Source organism: Phalangium opilio, unplaced genomic scaffold (assembly GCF_054372755.1).
Source record: "Phalangium opilio isolate 3A_F unplaced genomic scaffold, DU_Popi_V2 ptg000329l_1, whole genome shotgun sequence".
Classification (NCBI taxonomy): domain Eukaryota; kingdom Metazoa; phylum Arthropoda; class Arachnida; order Opiliones; family Phalangiidae; genus Phalangium; species Phalangium opilio.
Window position 1 is genome coordinate 4,053,821 of NW_028324226.1, and position 17,269 is coordinate 4,071,089.

At 34.5% G+C, this 17,269-nt stretch overlaps 4 protein-coding genes across 4 annotated transcripts in view; 2 read left to right on the top strand and 2 right to left on the bottom strand.

Moving 5' to 3' along the window:
* Positions 1-17,269, bottom strand: part of LOC149610400 (uncharacterized) — a 177,466-nt gene that overhangs the window by 15,622 nt on the left and 144,575 nt on the right. The window lies entirely within an intron of this gene.
* amx (TM2 domain-containing protein 3 almondex) lies at positions 1,444-4,152 on the bottom strand. Its single transcript, XM_089859586.1, has 5 exons — positions 3,789-4,152; positions 3,451-3,728; positions 3,220-3,388; positions 1,810-1,885; positions 1,444-1,740 (listed from the first exon to the last, which is right to left on the bottom strand). The coding sequence occupies exons 1-5, from the start codon at positions 3,889-3,891 to the stop codon at positions 1,572-1,574; spliced, it is 795 nt and encodes a 264-aa protein (XP_089715712.1). The 5' UTR covers positions 3,892-4,152; the 3' UTR covers positions 1,444-1,571.
* kri (uracil phosphoribosyltransferase krishah) lies at positions 4,399-5,772 on the top strand. Its single transcript, XM_089859587.1, has 6 exons — positions 4,399-4,709; positions 4,781-4,823; positions 4,885-5,017; positions 5,095-5,256; positions 5,331-5,429; positions 5,501-5,772. The coding sequence occupies exons 1-6, from the start codon at positions 4,561-4,563 to the stop codon at positions 5,605-5,607; spliced, it is 693 nt and encodes a 230-aa protein (XP_089715713.1). The 5' UTR covers positions 4,399-4,560; the 3' UTR covers positions 5,608-5,772.
* The window catches only part of foxo (forkhead box, sub-group O), a 92,265-nt gene continuing 81,467 nt past the window's right edge, over positions 6,472-17,269 (top strand). Inside the window, exon 1 of the mRNA XM_089859585.1 lies at positions 6,472-7,947. Coding sequence (XP_089715711.1) covers positions 7,570-7,947 — 378 coding nt within the window. The 5' untranslated portion in view covers positions 6,472-7,569. The remainder of the gene's footprint in view (positions 7,948-17,269) is intronic.

A 17,269-nucleotide genomic window follows, 5' to 3' on the forward strand; every position in this document is an offset into this window, starting at 1 on the left:
AATTATATTACACTAGCAGAAAGGGCATCCGGCGTTGCTCGGCGGGACACGTTCATTACTTTTCGCGCTGCCATTTTGAAAGGTACTAAATATTAAATAAATCTATTGAAATAAACGGGCGTTATTTTTACATTTCTGGCCGCCATTTTTCAAGATGTCGGGGGATTGGAAAAATCTCTCTTAGTGTGTGCCTATTATTATCAGTCAGGACTTTTAATTATATAGATAGATGACTATTTCCCCGAGGCATGGACCAATTAAACTGAAATATGCCTTTTATAGTACTTTCTAGCTTCAGAGCGTGCAATTTATTTTTAATTTGTAGCCGGATATTCCAGCTATTGTAGTTTCTACAATGTTCATCAAAAGTTATGAAAATCATTTTGATTGCGAGCATATGTGACTATTACTCAATTTGTTGAGAAACAACAGCCGTACTTTTAAAGCATAACACTTCATATTTTAAAGGGAACGTTGGGCAATATTGTAAAGGGATCATCGCGCCGAATATTAAAGAGATAGTCACACATTAATTTAAAGGGTATACTAAGTATTTTAAAGGGATACTACCTAAATTATTTCCAAAGGTGGTTTACCTTTATTTTAAAGGGATACTACCTAAATTATTACCAAAGGTAGTTTACCTTTATTTTAAAGGGATACTACCTAAATTATTTCCAAAGGTAGTTTACCTTTATTTTAAAGGGATACTACCTAAATTATTTCCAAAGGTAGTTTACCTTTATTTTAAAGGGATACTACCTAAATTATTTCCAAAGGTAGTTTACCTTTATTTTAAAGGGATACACGCCGTTTTTGAAGAGATTACTCACCGTTTTTAAAGGAATACCTTGACAGCCTTTTTTCCCCTCAATTTTAAAGGGATAATTTCCCCTCAATTTTAAAGGGATAATTTCCCCTCAATTTTAAAGGGATAATTTCCCCTCAATTTTAAAGGGATAATTTCCCCTCAATTTTAAAGGGATAATTTCCCCTCAATTTTAAAGGGATAATTTCCCTCAAATTTAAAGGGATAATTTCCCTCAATTTTAAAGGGGATAATTTCCCTCAATTTTAAAGGGGATAATTTCCCTCAATTTTAAAGGGATACCTTCCCGCAATTTTAAAGTGATAATTTCCCTCAATTTTAAAGGGATAATTTCCCCTCAATTTTAAAGGGATAATTTCCCCCAATTTTAAAGGGATAATTTCCCGCAATTTTAAAGGATACCAGCCCTTAATTTTAAAGAGATAATTTAATGTAAAATAATTATGTTATGCAGGATATAATTGACTTATGTCAAAAAAAAAAAATAGAAACAATAGGGATTAAGTATGGACTGGAAACTAGACCTTCAATATAGACAACAAGGACATTATTAAAGGGTTAGAACTTACCACTATTTTTTCCCCCAAAATAAGAATCAAAACATAAGCCAAGAGATAATAATAAAACTATGAATTCTTTATTTAAACAGTGGATAATTTAAAGAAATTAGTGGGAAAAAAATCTGTACACATTCATCTTTATAAAATACTCAAAAGATTACTATTGGTCTCTCTAAATGATCTTAATAGATGAAGAGTGAACCATCTGCTGGTCCTAAATAGCCAGTGGCAATAAGCAGGACATCAACCAATGTCCAGACACCTAATCCACCAAAACTGAACAGTTTTCCAATTCCTTCTTGCCACATACCCAAGTAAAATCGATCTACACCAAAACCTCCAAGAACAATGCTAGAATTTTAAATTAAAAAAATTTAATATTTCAGGTCAGGATTTGCCATCCGTTTATGAACTTTTGACCTTAATATGAGTGTCACACTCCAACTATAGCCCCTGGTATAGTTACATTTTAGTTTCTTGGGAAATTCACGATTTCCTACAAATATTTGAGTAATTAAAAGTTCAAATAGGTCATTGGGTGTGGATTTCAGGTTCAGAGAGTGGCTTCAATATTATATTATCTAACTGAAACTGATAAAAACATCCGATTGTATTATTTATTTAGAATTATCCCAATCTAAGCTTTCAAAAGATGAAAAATTAAGATAAGATATTATCAGTGGTATTATATTGATTTACTAAAATCAATAAACAAACTCTTTCTTCTTGGACCATAGTAACAAATTTATGACAGGTGCCTTAAAAGGAGAACTATTTTGATTTTCATCATGAAATTTGCTCAAATTCTTTGACAAATAGGGCTTTGGGTGATCTCCAGGGTTCATACAACTTTTGGAAAACATATTTCCCAGAGTTTTCTAGGTTTTTTGAACTTTTTCCCACATATTTCCCTGAGTTTACCAGGTTTTTTTGAACTTTTTCCCACATATTTCCCTGAGTTTTTCAGGTTTTTTTGAATTTTTTCCCACATATTTCCCTGAGTTTTCCAGGTTTTTTAACTTTTTCCCACATATTTCCCTGAGTTTTCCAGGTATTTTAACTTTTTCCCACATATTTCCCTGAGTTTTCCAGGTTTTTTGAACTTTTTCCCACATATTTCCCGGAGTTTTCCAGGTTTTTTGAACTTTTTCCCACATATTTCCCGGAGTTTTCCAGGTTTTTTGAACTTTTTCCCACATATTTCCCTGAGTTTTCCAGGTTTTTTGAACTTTTTCCCACATATTTCCCTGAGTTTCCCAGGTTTTTTAACTTTTTCCCACATATTTCCCTGAGTTTTCCAGGTTTTTTGAACTTTTCCCCACATATTTCCATGAGTTTTCCAGGTTTTTTGAACTTTTTCCCACATTTCCCTGAGTTTTCCAGGTTTTTTGAACTTTTCCCCACATATTTCCATGAGTTTTCCAGGTTTTTTGAACTTTTTCCCACATTTCCCTGAGTTTTCCAGGTTTTTTGAACTTTTCTCACATATTTCCCTGAATTTTCCAGGTTTTTTGAACTTTTTTCCCACATATTTCCCTGAAATTTCCAGGGAGTGTTTTATGGTTGACGCAATCCCTTCAGAGTAAACTTACTCAAACCTCACAAATTTCCCCAAATTTTACTAAATATCCCTTTGTTCTTATCAACTACTTATTTCCCTGAGTTTTCCAGATTTGCATGAACCCTGGATCTCTCTTTTGTTCGCTTTACCTTCCTTGAACAAATTTCATATTCCTTGATTTGTTGGGCAAATATATCCCAATTTCTAAGCTATACTAAAAGTAAATATGGAAGCTACTCTTGTCATTGGTTTTTGGTTCCAAATCATACCTAAGCATAGTATATGATCTTTGATTTTGCATTTTGTGATGTATGTTTGAGCAACAGCTCCATTTACCCTGCATGTGCTTTTTTCACAAATATAATCATCAGGATTAGCCTGATAGCAATATTGGCATTTCATGACACGCGTAAATCTCTTCTCATCTTTATCTTCGTGCTTTTCAACAAGATTTTTATTAGAAAGTTAAAACTAATAGTTTCATTCTAATCCTTACTTACTCGACAGTTAATACTGGCATTAACTTTACAATTAACTGTGATTTCCTCTCCATAAACGCAAGAGTAGTTGAAGCAACAATTAATACACTCCCCAGACAATTCTGAACACAGTTTGTTATGGGGACATTTTGAATTTTCAAAGTATCTCGGCTTAATGTCTTTCTGGGTCTGAGAGTTAATTACTACACTGTCAGTTGACATTTTACCAGTCAGAGCTGATGTTTCAAAAGTGTGTTCCATTGAAGTCATACTCTCTGACTGATATTTTTCAGTGGGGTCTAAAAATCATAGTTTAGCTAAATGTAATTACACATTTTTTTGTATTTTTTAAATCTTACTTGTAGTATCTATATCCTCTGGAGCCACATCTCCTTTAGCAATTAAGATTAGGAAAAATATGGCCAACGGCACATTAACTAGATTCAATGAAGGACTTGTCATAATGTCATTTCTGAAATTGTGATACTGAAATTCAGATTGGCGTTACTAAGCCTTAGCCTAAGACTATTGATAATATTAATTCTCCGTTTCTATATATATATTTCTTTACTTTATGTACTTTAAATGTTAATTATCGCATTATAAAACTTATCTATGACCATACACCGTTAATTTTTAATCATCATCAACCTAATCTGTTTAAATATGTAATGAACCAAGGAAATTAAGAAGTTTTGACATTCATTTAAATCAAGCAGACGACCCTGTAAGGTTAAGAAAAGGCGGGAAGTAAGCAAAAATAGTTAACTTAGGAATAAATGTATAATCATTTCAAGCTAATTTACAGAAAGTCCATCAGGTAATATTTTTATTAAGTAATATTTAAACCTAACTAAAATCTACAAACTTAAAATTTTCAAATGTTTAGTTCTAAAAAACAAAAAACTCTAAAATCCGGTACTTATTTTCGACCCTGCCCGAAGATGACTCGTAAACTGTCGTCTGCTTCTACTAACAAAGAGGCCAGGGAGTTAGGCTTAATGCAAAAGCACGTTTTAAAGATCAAAGGGCTGTTGAATCATTGAATGAGATGTCGTAATGAATGTAATCTCTTCTCTACCTCAACCTCGCATAACAATTTTGCTGTTTTAAACGAACTCAAAGGAGAAAATGTCCAGCGAATTAATTAACGAAGTTATGTCCGGTAGAACCAACACCCCTGATAATGAAAAAGTCCTAAGCTTAGAATATGGACCAAATTTTAAAATTGTTCCAACTAATGACCAAATAAAAGAATTACAAACTGTAATTAGAGACAAGTAAGTTAGAAATTGCCCATGGTTTTACTTTTGAAATTCCCAAAAGTAATCCTGCCCTTTTAACTTATAAGAAATACAAGTAGGAGCAACTTTGTCTTCTATGCAGAGAGACTTGTAAGTTATTATAAAATCTATTTATGTTAATTAATTAACTTGAAGCTATTTAATTACTTAGATTAGATTAGTGGTTGAAGAAGGTTTAAATCAACTTCCATATACTAAATGTTCTGTTACAACCCCCACTGGTGGACTTTATGAAGGCATGAAGTTTTTAAAAGGAAATTGCGGAGTTAGCATAGTCAGGAGTGGTATGTAGTGTTATAACTTTGAATAATCACCCTAATTATGATCATATTTAAAATAATAAGTTGGAAAAACCTTTCAGGAGAAGCCATGGAACGTGGTTTGAGGGATTGTTGTCAGTCAATTCGCATTGGAAAGATTCTAGTTCAAAGTGACGAGGACACTCACGAAGCCAGAGTAGTTTATGCCAAATTTCCTGAAGATATCGCTGATAGGAAGGTCTTACTGATGTATCCTATAATGAGTAAGAAATATTAATATTCAAAATTAAACTGACACTGACAAAATTAAGTTAATTAAAAATTTAAATTAAATTAGGTACAGGAAATACTGTAATTAAGGCTGTTAGAGTTTTAAAAGATCATGGTGTACGAGAAGAAAATATCATTTTTCTCAATTTATTTTGTACTCCAAATGGTAAAATTATTTTCTATATTATTTAATTAGTTTAAAGTGTTAATTAAATTAATTTAAAATATATATTTTAGCCGCATCAATGGTAATGAAAGCTTTTCCAAATTTAACTATGTTAACCTCAGAAGTTCATCCAATTGCTCCCAATCATTTTGGCCAAAAATATTTTGGAACTGATTAAAATGTTAATGTTAATGTTAATGTTAATGTGATATTTAAGTAGATCTAGGCGCTTTTAATTAATTTTGTTTTATTTGCAAAAAGAGATGATAATTATAATTATTATTAATTATGTTTTGCTATATACTTTGTAATTTGTTTTGAATAAAGTTTGTTTTATTTAAAATATTTTGTCTAATTTAAGCCTTACTAAATTGGAAATTGGGTTATTAATTAGGGCAGATAGTTACTAATTGGTTCTATAGATGGAGATCTCTATCTATAATAAGTTCACAAATTGAGCTGTAGAAAACTAGATGGCTATAAACTATAAAAATATAAACAGAATACCCTAATTTCTGTTTTTGATTAAATTATATAAAAAACTTCCATCATTTCCCGCCTAATTTAATTGACCCACTCATCTACATGTTCATAATTAATTATAATAGAAAGGGGGAATTCGATTACGGGGAAATTTTAATTTTCACTACCCCTATTACCAGAAGGGTATAATCTAATGCCTGCACTAGTTACGCTATGCAAAGTTAATATAAAGTAGGTATGGAAGAAACACCACTGCAATGGTGACAAGAGACAGACGACAACTAGGAGTGACAGAAATTTCACAAAACAAATTTATCTCGTAAGTTTATATTGATAAATGTCTGCGTAAATAGTCACTAAATACTCAAACACAGCACGTTTCGACTTAAGAAAAGGCGCATCGACTACAGGTTTTATATTCTCATTCACTCCATCCTTGTTGACTCTGTTACGGGGGGGGACAATAGTGGTTAGCAAGAGGGGATGCAAAAACCCGCGCATGCGTTTCGTCTTAAAACTTCTCCGAGCCCGGTTGCCTATGGCAACGCTGACGTCACGTGTATACGTCACGCGGCCAGGGACTTTGGCGCTAACTCGGCAGCGTGTTCGGTTCGGTCACAGCTCGAATCTGGGTAGCTGTAGAGTAGGTTGTCGAATGTATACTCGACTACGCATCCCTTTTTAAAAACCGTAATATCGCGGCGTGAAAATAAACCCTATTATCTTCGCAAAGGGTTTTTAATCTCAAAAATAAATATCAATAACTTCTTCGGATTATATATTCGCGGGTGACATTTTTTCCCGCGGTCCCGGGAAAATTAAAAAAAAAAATCAAGCGTTAGCGCCGGTGTGCGCGCTGGGTAAAAAGGGGCAGAGCGGAGCAGAGAAATGAAAAGAGCGGGATAATCCGCAGTTTACTTGCCGCGTAGAGGTGCATTAGCCTCCTTTGGAAATATTTTCCTACCTCGCTCTACCCTAGTCAAAAAGGAGCTTTAAATATTTCGACGGCCTTTGGATTTCATCGTTCGGAAACCGTTACTCGTGAAGTTTTTTTTTTTTCGCGCCCGAAATAAATTAAACAAAATACAAAAAAGTGGATTATTTTTCTACCGCAACGACTCAACCAATCACGAGGATTAACGCCTACGCGTGTGCGCGATAAAGTGCGCGCCAATTTTGAAAAGGTATTTCCCCCTCAAAATTTTAAAAAAAGTTGATAAATGTTTTTGCTCAAACTAAATACTAGAGAAGAAAATATATTATCTATAAATATAAATAAAAAAATATATATTCGTATAATGTGCCAGAAGAATAGTAATTTTTAAACTAAACTAAGGGGGCTTTTGAGGCCCAAGGAAACCTCGAATAATTTCTAATTTCTTTCCGCGAAGTCTTTTAATATTAAAGTTCTTCGCGGTTTGTTGCCTAGAAAGAATTTATATCGGTTTTAAAATCAGTGCCTCCAGTGGAAAAAAAAAGAAATATATATATATAAATTAATCGACGCGACAGAAACATAATCGCCTTATATTAAACGATGCCTCCTAATTACGGAATCATTAATCGCAATTTACTTCAAAGACGTTGCGTTAACACCTTTTAATTAAAATACGTCTTAGTTGCACCTCATTAAAGTCACGAGAAATCAATTTAAACCATGGACGACTTGGAACCTTTGGATGTGGATCCGAATTTCGAGCCACAAACTCGCGCTCGTTCTAACACTTGGCCTTTACCCAGGCCGGAATATTACGTGGATAAAGATGACGAAAAAGTGTCGGTTCCCGCTACAATTCAAGAGGGAGAATCCGTTTCGGGCATCGGAGGAGGAGCGGACGGGGTCGGACAACCGCCCAAAAAGAACTCGTCCAGAAGAAACGCTTGGGGAAATAAATCGTACGCGGACTTAATTACTCAAGCCATACAAAGTTCGCCCGAAAAAAGGCTGACCTTGTCTCAAATATACGACTGGATGGTGCAGAATGTCGCCTATTTTAAAGACAAGGGTGACAGCAACAGTTCCGCCGGTTGGAAGGTAAGACATACTTTATTCATTACCCCTTTTTATTGTCAAAGTGTCGTCAGTCTTTATATTGTAACTTCATTAATAGATAGATAGACATTAATTTTCAAGTCGCGAAAAGCTTTTAAATTTAGTTGGTCATCTTGTTTTCTTACTGTTTGGGGGGTGGGATACTTGATCGTTGAGGGCGGGTACATGGTACATTATATTTTTGTCTTTGAAATGAGAAAGTTCATTGCGTAAGCCCAAAAACGGTAAAATTTGACGCAACTTAGACTTCCATTAGCAAGTTCTACAGACTCTTCAAGTTCAAACTTTTTAAAATAGCTTTTAAAGTATTTTAACGTGCAATTGTAAAGTTATAGGGTAAATGCTATATGACGCAACTCAGTATTTTCAAATGTTGAGTTAAAAACGTTTGAGATGTGATAAGGATTATCTCTTAAACCTCAGCTTAAACCAATGGGGAAGCCGACAGTCCAATAGTGGGGTCTAATGTCTAAAATGAGCTGCTTCAATGGTAACCTACCAATCTTTGGGAAGGAGTACATTTTCTCACAGAAAACCTGTTTCTTTTATTTGCATTTACTAACATGATTGGGCTCTACTTTATGAAGAAATCCGTAATAAAACCGGGAAAATATTTTTAGGTTATCAAATAAGATATTTGGATTATTAGGGAAATTTCACGGGAAAGTACATGTATATACATTCTTATACGAAATTAGCGCCAGTTTCTGAAGGAAAATGAGTCAATATAACCTTCCTTGAAACTCGCTTTACGATTATCGCGATGGTATGATTACTTGAAATAACAGTGTGACCCGACTAATTAGAGCACTGTGAGTTCAGAAAAATTTGTTTTAAAAAATTGAGTCCGCCGGAAGTTGGTTGGTCAAAAACTCTTTTGTAATCTCAAGAAAATGTTAAATACAAACTCAAGGGCCATTACAGGGTTCATACAAACCTGGAAAATTCAGGGAAATAAATAATTGACAAAAAAATCGGGGAAATTTAGAATTTTTAGTAAAATTCAGGGAAGTTTCTGAGTAAGTTTGCTCTAAAGGTGTTGCTTCAACTATAAAAAAACCACTCTCGTTGTTATTACTCCAAAATTCAGGGAAATATTTGGGAGAAAACCTGGAAAACTCAGGGTCCCAGGGAAATATATGGGAGGAAACCTGGGAAATATATGGGGAGAAAATCTGGAAAACTCATTGAAATTGATTTTCCAAAACCATGCATTATTTTTTAAAAAATTGGGTGACGTGAATAGATATAACAATATTGCAACAAAGCGGTATTTAAAATCTTAAAAGCATGGTGAAGAAATAAAATGCACATTTCTTTTTGTAAATATGAATTTTTGAAAGTTTTAGCTCATAATGAGGTAAAGTTAGCGCGCCAAAAAATATTGAAATTGAAGATTGCAAGAAAATTATAATTTTAAAACCTGTATGCCTATATATACTCCAAATAAAGTTTGTCCTTGACGAGCATCGTGTGTGTATTCCACTCTCATGGACCGCGTGGATTCAGACTCACGTGCTTTGAAAATGAACTTAGACCCAACATCATTGACTGAGTCAAACGGGAACCAAATATATTTAAGAAAAGAAAAAAATCCCTTGGCCAAGATAAAACTGAGTCCCAATTACAATATGAATTTGTCTCAAGTATTTTACCCTCCAATTTAACCTAACGGACGGATTAACCCTATCTCTCCCCTAAAAAAAATTTGAATTTTGGCGATATCAATTATCACATACTTAAACCCTACTTAGGATAGCACAAATTTATTCAAATCTTTTCATGAATTTTGAAACACTCGACTCGAGGTTTGAAACTATTAAGGCTTAACATTCAACAATAGATAGCTTTGTTGTTCTAAAAATATTCTTGAAAATAATAATAAATACATTACACTTTAAACGTTAGAAAAACGGTATATACTATAGCCGTTTTTGAAGTCAGGCTCACTGCTTAGTGCTTACAAGCCGTTCAAATACTATGGGTGAAATTTAAAGTGAAACTTTGTTAACAGTAAATATAGACCAAGTAAAGACGACATCTCTAAGAACAGTTATATTAACATGGTGTTCCAAACTGTGGTAGAATCGAAGTGTAGTCTATAATGGATCCCATGGGCTATTTTATTTATTATTATTTTTTTTTGAGTATAATATGTTCTATGACATTTTGGCCTAAGAACCACCCTAGTATTTTAGGAATGACCCCTTAATTTCTTTGTTAAATTTAAGGGGTCATCCGTAAAATACTCCAATTATAACTTGCAAAACGTGGCCCCATTGACCATTTTTTGAGTATAGTATGTTCTATGACATTTTTCCCTAAGTGTTTGCTACCCTAATGTTTTAGGGATGACCCCTTAATTTGTTACTTAAATTTAAGGGGTCACCCGTAAAACACTCCAATTGTAACTTGCAAAACGGGGTCACATTGACCATTTTTTGAGTATAATATGTTCTATGACATTTTTCCCTAAGTGTTTGCCACCCTAGTGTTTTAGGGATGACCCCTTAATTTGTTTGTTAATTTTAATTGGCCATCCGTAAAACACTCCAATTATAACTTGCAATTGACCATTTCTTGAGTATAATATGTTCTATGACATTTTTCCCTAAGTGTTTGCTACCCTAGTGTTTTAGGGATGACCCCCTTAATTTGTTTTGTTAAATTTAAGGGGTCATATGTAAAATACTCCAATCATAACTTGCATAACGGTGTCGCTTAGTGCAAAATTTCATAGAAGTTACATTTTCGACACAAAATTGATGTTCCATAGAACACCCTACAAATCAATTATTATAGCTTACAAGCCGCTCAAAGGGTCTAAACAATTTAAATTTGTTACTGGTATAAAGGATTAACATTTTAAGTAAGGAAAACAATTAAAATTAAACCTCTTACGTAACGACGAACGCTGAACTTCGCCAATAAATGTTACTAAAAGATTTTATTTCATTGACCTATCGCTAATAATAAGGAAAGAAGAAATGGAAATTTAATTGCTTGGTATATATATATATGTGTATATTTTTAAATTTAGACTGATTGTTGCGCTTAAAAGGGTAATACTTACTTTTAAAAAGAAAATGTGTAATTAGCCGAATCTTTTTTAAAAAGTTTAAAATCAGTTCCACTTGACTTGAGGCAATAAATTATTTAACACGCCTCGTAAATTAATAAAAATTGTAAGAAACATAATTTTAAAATTTACCCTAATTTTGCGCACCCTTTTGTTAAAGACAGCTTGATTCACTTACGTTCATATATATTAAATTGATATTTTAAATGAGAGATATTGAGATAATTACGAACGACTATATGAAAAAAAAAAAAAGCCTGGCTTCAGGTTTTTTCGAATAGTAAAATATTAATGATTTTATAAAAATTAAAAGGCTTTTGCCTTTTTTTTTTAAACTATATTTTATCTTCGCCGGAAATGAGTTTTTGTAGTTATTTATACGGTCAATGCATTTTAGCGCCTTTTTTCTTTTAATGTGAATAGGGTTGCCATAGTAACTGGAAAAAAACTCGTGGGTTTTTTAAAGATGAGCTTGAAATGTTAGGTGGGGAAAAAGTCATAATTTTTAAATTTTCAAAAATTTTATATTATAATTGTTGCCACATTATATTGTATGGGGTGAACTTTGACCTTAAGATTTGACCAAATCAGGCTTTGTAACTATAGGAGCCTTAGGATGTCTTAATTAAAAAAAATCTAACCCTTTTTCACTCAGACAAAACAAAAAACAAATAAAAATACAATTCGAGTGGTTTCTGTAAAATAAACCAACATGGTGACCTTTGACCTAGACCTACAGGATGTCTTAATTAATGGAAAATAAATTAAAACCCCAAATTGGCAATTTTACATTACTATACCTATAGACAGAGATAAAATATAAGAAAAATACTACTTTTAAATTTCTTTTTTTTTCTTTTTTTTTTAAATATCTCTTTTGAATATTAAACAAAAAAAAATCGATCTCATCAATTAGATAAAATATATATTTTTTTAATAAAAATCAGAATTTAAATAAAAAAATGGAATAAAAACTATTAAGTAGTTCCAGTTCTAAGTTAGGTTTTAGCTCGGTTTTGGAGAGAAGTAAAAAAAAATATATTACTAACTTTTGCTTCTTATCTTTCGAAGGACAGCCTTTTTAGCCATATCGTAGTATACGATAGGCTCTTAGTTTGACCCGAGCCGTCGTAGTAGTAGTAGTAGTAGTGGCCGGGGTTGTCGCTTCGTTATCGTCAGATTTATAGCTTAAAAGGAACTTTATATTACCACAACCCACCCATAGGGGTTACTGGGCTCGGTTAGATATTTAATTATAATTAAAATTTTTTCAGGTCAGACCCGGGATTCGAACCCGGGTCGCTGGCGCAATAGGCAAAACATTCTACCAACTGAACCATAGAGAGTTGATAGAAACCCCGAGTTTTTTATTATTTATTCTCATCTCTAAAATGTCGGCTTGATGACCTCTTAATCTGTGGGGTCGGAAACTTTTGAATTTTTATCTGTGGGGTCGGATACTTATGAATTTGTATGTTTGGGGTTTTTATATTTATTTTCTTTTTATGTATGTGCTAATTAAATAGATAACGATTTTCCCTGTTTCCTACCGCGCTCCTCATGTGTTTCGTTCTCGTTCGGTAGCTATCGTCATCTATGTTAAGCTTTGTCCACATTGAGCTCGCGCTCGCGTGTTCGCGCCTTCGTTTATTCGCATCTTCGTAACAGTACATGAAAAATATTTGCCCTACTGTTCAGATACACGCAAATATTTTGCTTTTCCTATTCTGAGAGCCAATGAAATTTGAGAAATCATTGCGCCATCTACGTTCACCATATTTATTAAAAGTGACTCGACTGAGCTGCACGCTGCTTCCGCCATTGTGAAAAAGTGATAAAAACAAAACTAATCGCCACCCTCCACACGCCACCCGTACTCTCGTCTGTGATTGGTGCTTATCTCGCGAAGGCGCGAAATTCTTGGCCTAGTCGCAAGAAATTTGCATCTTCGCGATATGAGGACGCAAAGTAACGAAAACCCAATTTGGACAGCAGAGCGATATTGCAAACAAGCGCAGCGAAGATGCGAACGCGCAAAATGTGTCAGTCTGGACAGGCCTTTATGTTTGACTGGAACGTTTTGGCGGTTAATTCAAATGTGGGTTTAGATAGAGCCAACATAGTATTAAATGAGCGTTATGCGTTTGATCATTTTAGCATTGCTAAAGGTAATTCGAGGGGATAATCACTAAAATGCGTAGTCACTATAACTAAACTTTCTCTTTCAAAAGTTTCTGGGCATAAGTCCTTGTTAGAAATTTATAAGATGCGATAAGTGTGCATCGGCATAAGTCTATGTTGTAAACTCATCGAGGGGATTATCACTAAAAACTATCTGTTCTTCGATTCGCCGGAATATTAGAATTACAGCATAAGTAAATTTATACGGTTATAATTTAATCACTGTTTAGAGTAGGGAATCGAGGGGCTATTCACTCTGATTTTATGCACGGTAAATCATTTAAGCATTGAAAAAGATAGCGCTATTCACTCATTAGGGTAAGGTATAGAGGGGTTATCCACTCGTTAGGGTAGGGTATAGAGGGGCTATTCACTCGTACGATATGGCTACTATTACGAGCCCTTGGGCCGTCTTGTTTAAATATATATATATAAAAACCGTATTAAAGAGAGGTTGAAATATTATAGAGAAGAACAACAGGTTTTTTTTAAAGCATATTTTAAATTCTAAAAAACAAAAAAAAAACCTGAAACATAATAATGACGTAAATATAAGCTTAATTGAATTTTACTTGTTTGAGGGTTTTTATGTAATAGTCATAATCATCATAATAATAATAGTAAACAGGTGGAACTTTTACGAGCTGTGTAGACGCTTAAACTAACTCTGTTATACACGACATTTGTGTATTTTTTATATATATAACAAAGGGAAAGGACAGTTTCCAACTAAATAACATCGGTTGCTAAACAACCGCCTTAAGTCAAATTTGGTTACCAATCGACATAAATTTTGTTTACTTCGAATTTACAAGGCCCAAACCTCTCTGAATTATACTGCGTTTTTTTTCTTCTTTGTATGAATTTTACGCATGGTTCTATTACTATTACTTATCTTTTGCATTCAGCCAATTCCCAGTAACAAAAAATCTTTGGTATGTAAATACGGGGGAAAGGGGGGCAGTCCCCTCCCCCAAACTCCCGCTTTTAACTGTATTATAATCTATTCAAAGATAGCGTGGAGCCACGTGTGTGTACCACCTTCCCAAAAGGGACACCTGCAGCACACTTTGACCTAGTTTAAAATGTCCATTGTTGTAAAATGTTGTTCTGTGATACTTTGACATATTGTCAATGTAGGTCAATTGTTATGTGGTCCCCTTAAATGGGCTTGGCTTCTTGATATAACCATAATCATGACCTTGTATTGAAGACCCTTCACCATTCCAAATTTTATGAACTATTATTTCATTGAGAAAATTTAACCCTACCTAAAAATGGCTACCGAAAATGTTTTTGAAGTCTTTTGTCATTTCTTCTTACCTTTTTTTTAAATAAAAAAAAACCCCAACCAGATTTCAATCGACCCTGGGGGTGGGGCTAAAGTATCCCCCCTCCCTGCCGTTAGATCGAAATCCCCCGTGGGTCGAGGGTTTTTTATTCTTTTTTTTTTTAAAAAAAAAACCTTTCTTGGGTTGAAAAAAAGAGGTTTCTTTTGAATTGATAAAAAGTATATCTATAGTTTGGTAAGGTGGGTAGGAAATAGCCCGGTCAAGAGAGATGGATATTTTTTAAGGTAGGGGGACGGTTCAACCATGGATTAACTAACGCTAAGGATTGTTCACTAACTGTGTTTCCCATGTAATACTGTCGCCAACTACATGTTCCGAATCATTCCTTGATTCCCCTCTTCATTTCCCCAATTTAGTGGACCAAAACGGATGTAGATATAGCGCCATCTCTAGGCAACATAAATCGGTTTTGCGGATTTTAAAGATGGCGGCTTCTAATTTAGGCTGGATTTTAATTTTGACGTCATAGGACACGTGATATTTGGTCCAATTTTCATATACCTTCCTGTTAGGGAATGTAGCTGCGGCTAGGGGGCGTTTGGAACATGCATGCTTTATCTTTTAGGGGGAGCAAACAATACCTAGCGTTAGTTAATCCATGGTTCAATTCCAAGGAATCGGCCATATGAACCATTCTTTCCCGCTATCTTTAACGCACCTTTAACCGAGCAGGTGATAATTGTGAATTTTTTGAAGTAGTGGCAGGAGTCCATCACACACAGGGGGGTTATGGACTTCTGGTAGTGGATATATTTTTGTCAAAGCCAAAGAGAATATAGGAGTGGAAAGTGTTCTCTAACAAAACCATTTTGCCCTTTTTATCGCGTAACTTCAATGCGCAGTACAGACTACTACAGAGGAGTTTACGTTTGTGACGTCACACTAGTTGATAGCGAGCTACCCATAACGGTAGATAAATCTAAATAGAGTGAGCCTACCGGAAACTCTACTACTGCACCTCTAGTTTTAAATTTTGGGGCAATATAGTCATTTTGATTTACACTTATTGAGCGTGGGGGAGCTGCCATTCCTGACTTATATTCTCTTTGTCAAAGCTGAACTGAAGAAATCGGGTTATAATAGAGTAATGGAAGCAACCTGCCTTTGACTGTATTACGATCTATGGGTAGTTAAAACGGAGTGCCACTATTCTACACATATGGAGAAAGAATTTGCTCTTCTCGGGTTATATTTCAATATCTGGTTCATTTTTATGGTTTTTCCACGAAATGTTTTCGACTTGAAATCGAATTTGCTTCTTCTTTTGTTCATTAAAATTGGTTGGAATTCGTTGTCATTGTTAGGTTTTAATTTTGCGTACTTTCTGGAAAGCTTTGACCCTGGATCAGTGTTCACGTGGCCTATTCTTTTGATTTCACAGAATTTTACGGCATTTACAAATAATTCAAGGTCATAAGGTCTCAGAAATCCAACCTTGACCTTTCAACCCTAAGAATTTCACGTTATTATTCTAGCCCCAATGAAATAACTAGCCCTTAATTCTCTGAAAAATCATTGAACTTGAGCTATCATCTCAAATATCCACAATAGAGTAATTTCGGTAGAGATAGGGGGAGTGAAGTGTGTATCCCCAACGTTGGGGGCAACTTTGTAACTGAGAATACTATTTGCCCCCGGAAGGGGGGATATCACTAAGGTAAGAGATAGAGGGTTATGACGTTGCCATATATGGGAAAGAAATTACTCAATAGTGTGCGGATAAGTGTTGGCAGTAAATTTCTGAGTGCAACACGAGACTGAAGAGCTTGTAGAATTCTGTTCGATTCAGAAATTTCAGAGCATTTGCAGTTCCAAACCGTGGAGCGCAGTTAAAAAGTTAAGAAACTGGGAAGGCAATTTTTCTCTAGCTCCTTTAGTGCACGCTATCTATTGCCAATTAAACAAAAGTATTTTATTAATTAAGGTATACATAATTAAGCCTTGCCAATCTAATATTTTAACCAATATAGCAAATCTTTTACGCGTGCGTTTCTTCCCCAAAATGTAACATTTATCAATTTCACCATTATTCCTTGTAAAAAATTCGAGCTGTTGTCTGTCTATCTAGTTATTATAGAACTTTCGACACAGGAGGGTATAAAACAGGGGGATTTATTTTCAAAAAGTAGAGTGACTACTACCAGGAAGTGATATCTAGTTTACAAGGGAGAAGGTGTAAGATGCCGATGTATTCGAGCGCCATAGTCCCAGTCCCCATTTCAAAATACAAGGGGGGACGTAAAGGAGGACGGGCTATTTCGCCTCCCCTCAGTCGGAAAATAGGTAATTTTCGTCATTCGCGTCGCGCTGACGTTATTTTTCAAGAACCAATGAGATGCTGGTTGTAATTTAGAGGCGGGGACTATAACTCCGGACCTACGTTTGGACTGGAGATAAAGCTAGAAATGTGGCGAATTTAAACATCCTCCCGTGTAAACTAGATATCGCTTCTTGCTACAACTAACTTCTCGTAGCAATCTTAGACTTCTACAAGTTAAGATTATAGTGGGTGCTTTTTTTATTTTTTATATTAACGTGGCGCCAATATGAAATCAAAATTCTCTCTTTTTTTAAAGACAACACCAAGGACCCTTTCGTTATAAGAACACCACCACCACCACCCTGTAGAGCTTTTATTTTAGATTTAAGTGGTATCTCTACATCAGAAAATTAAACCTATAAGGGCTTTTAA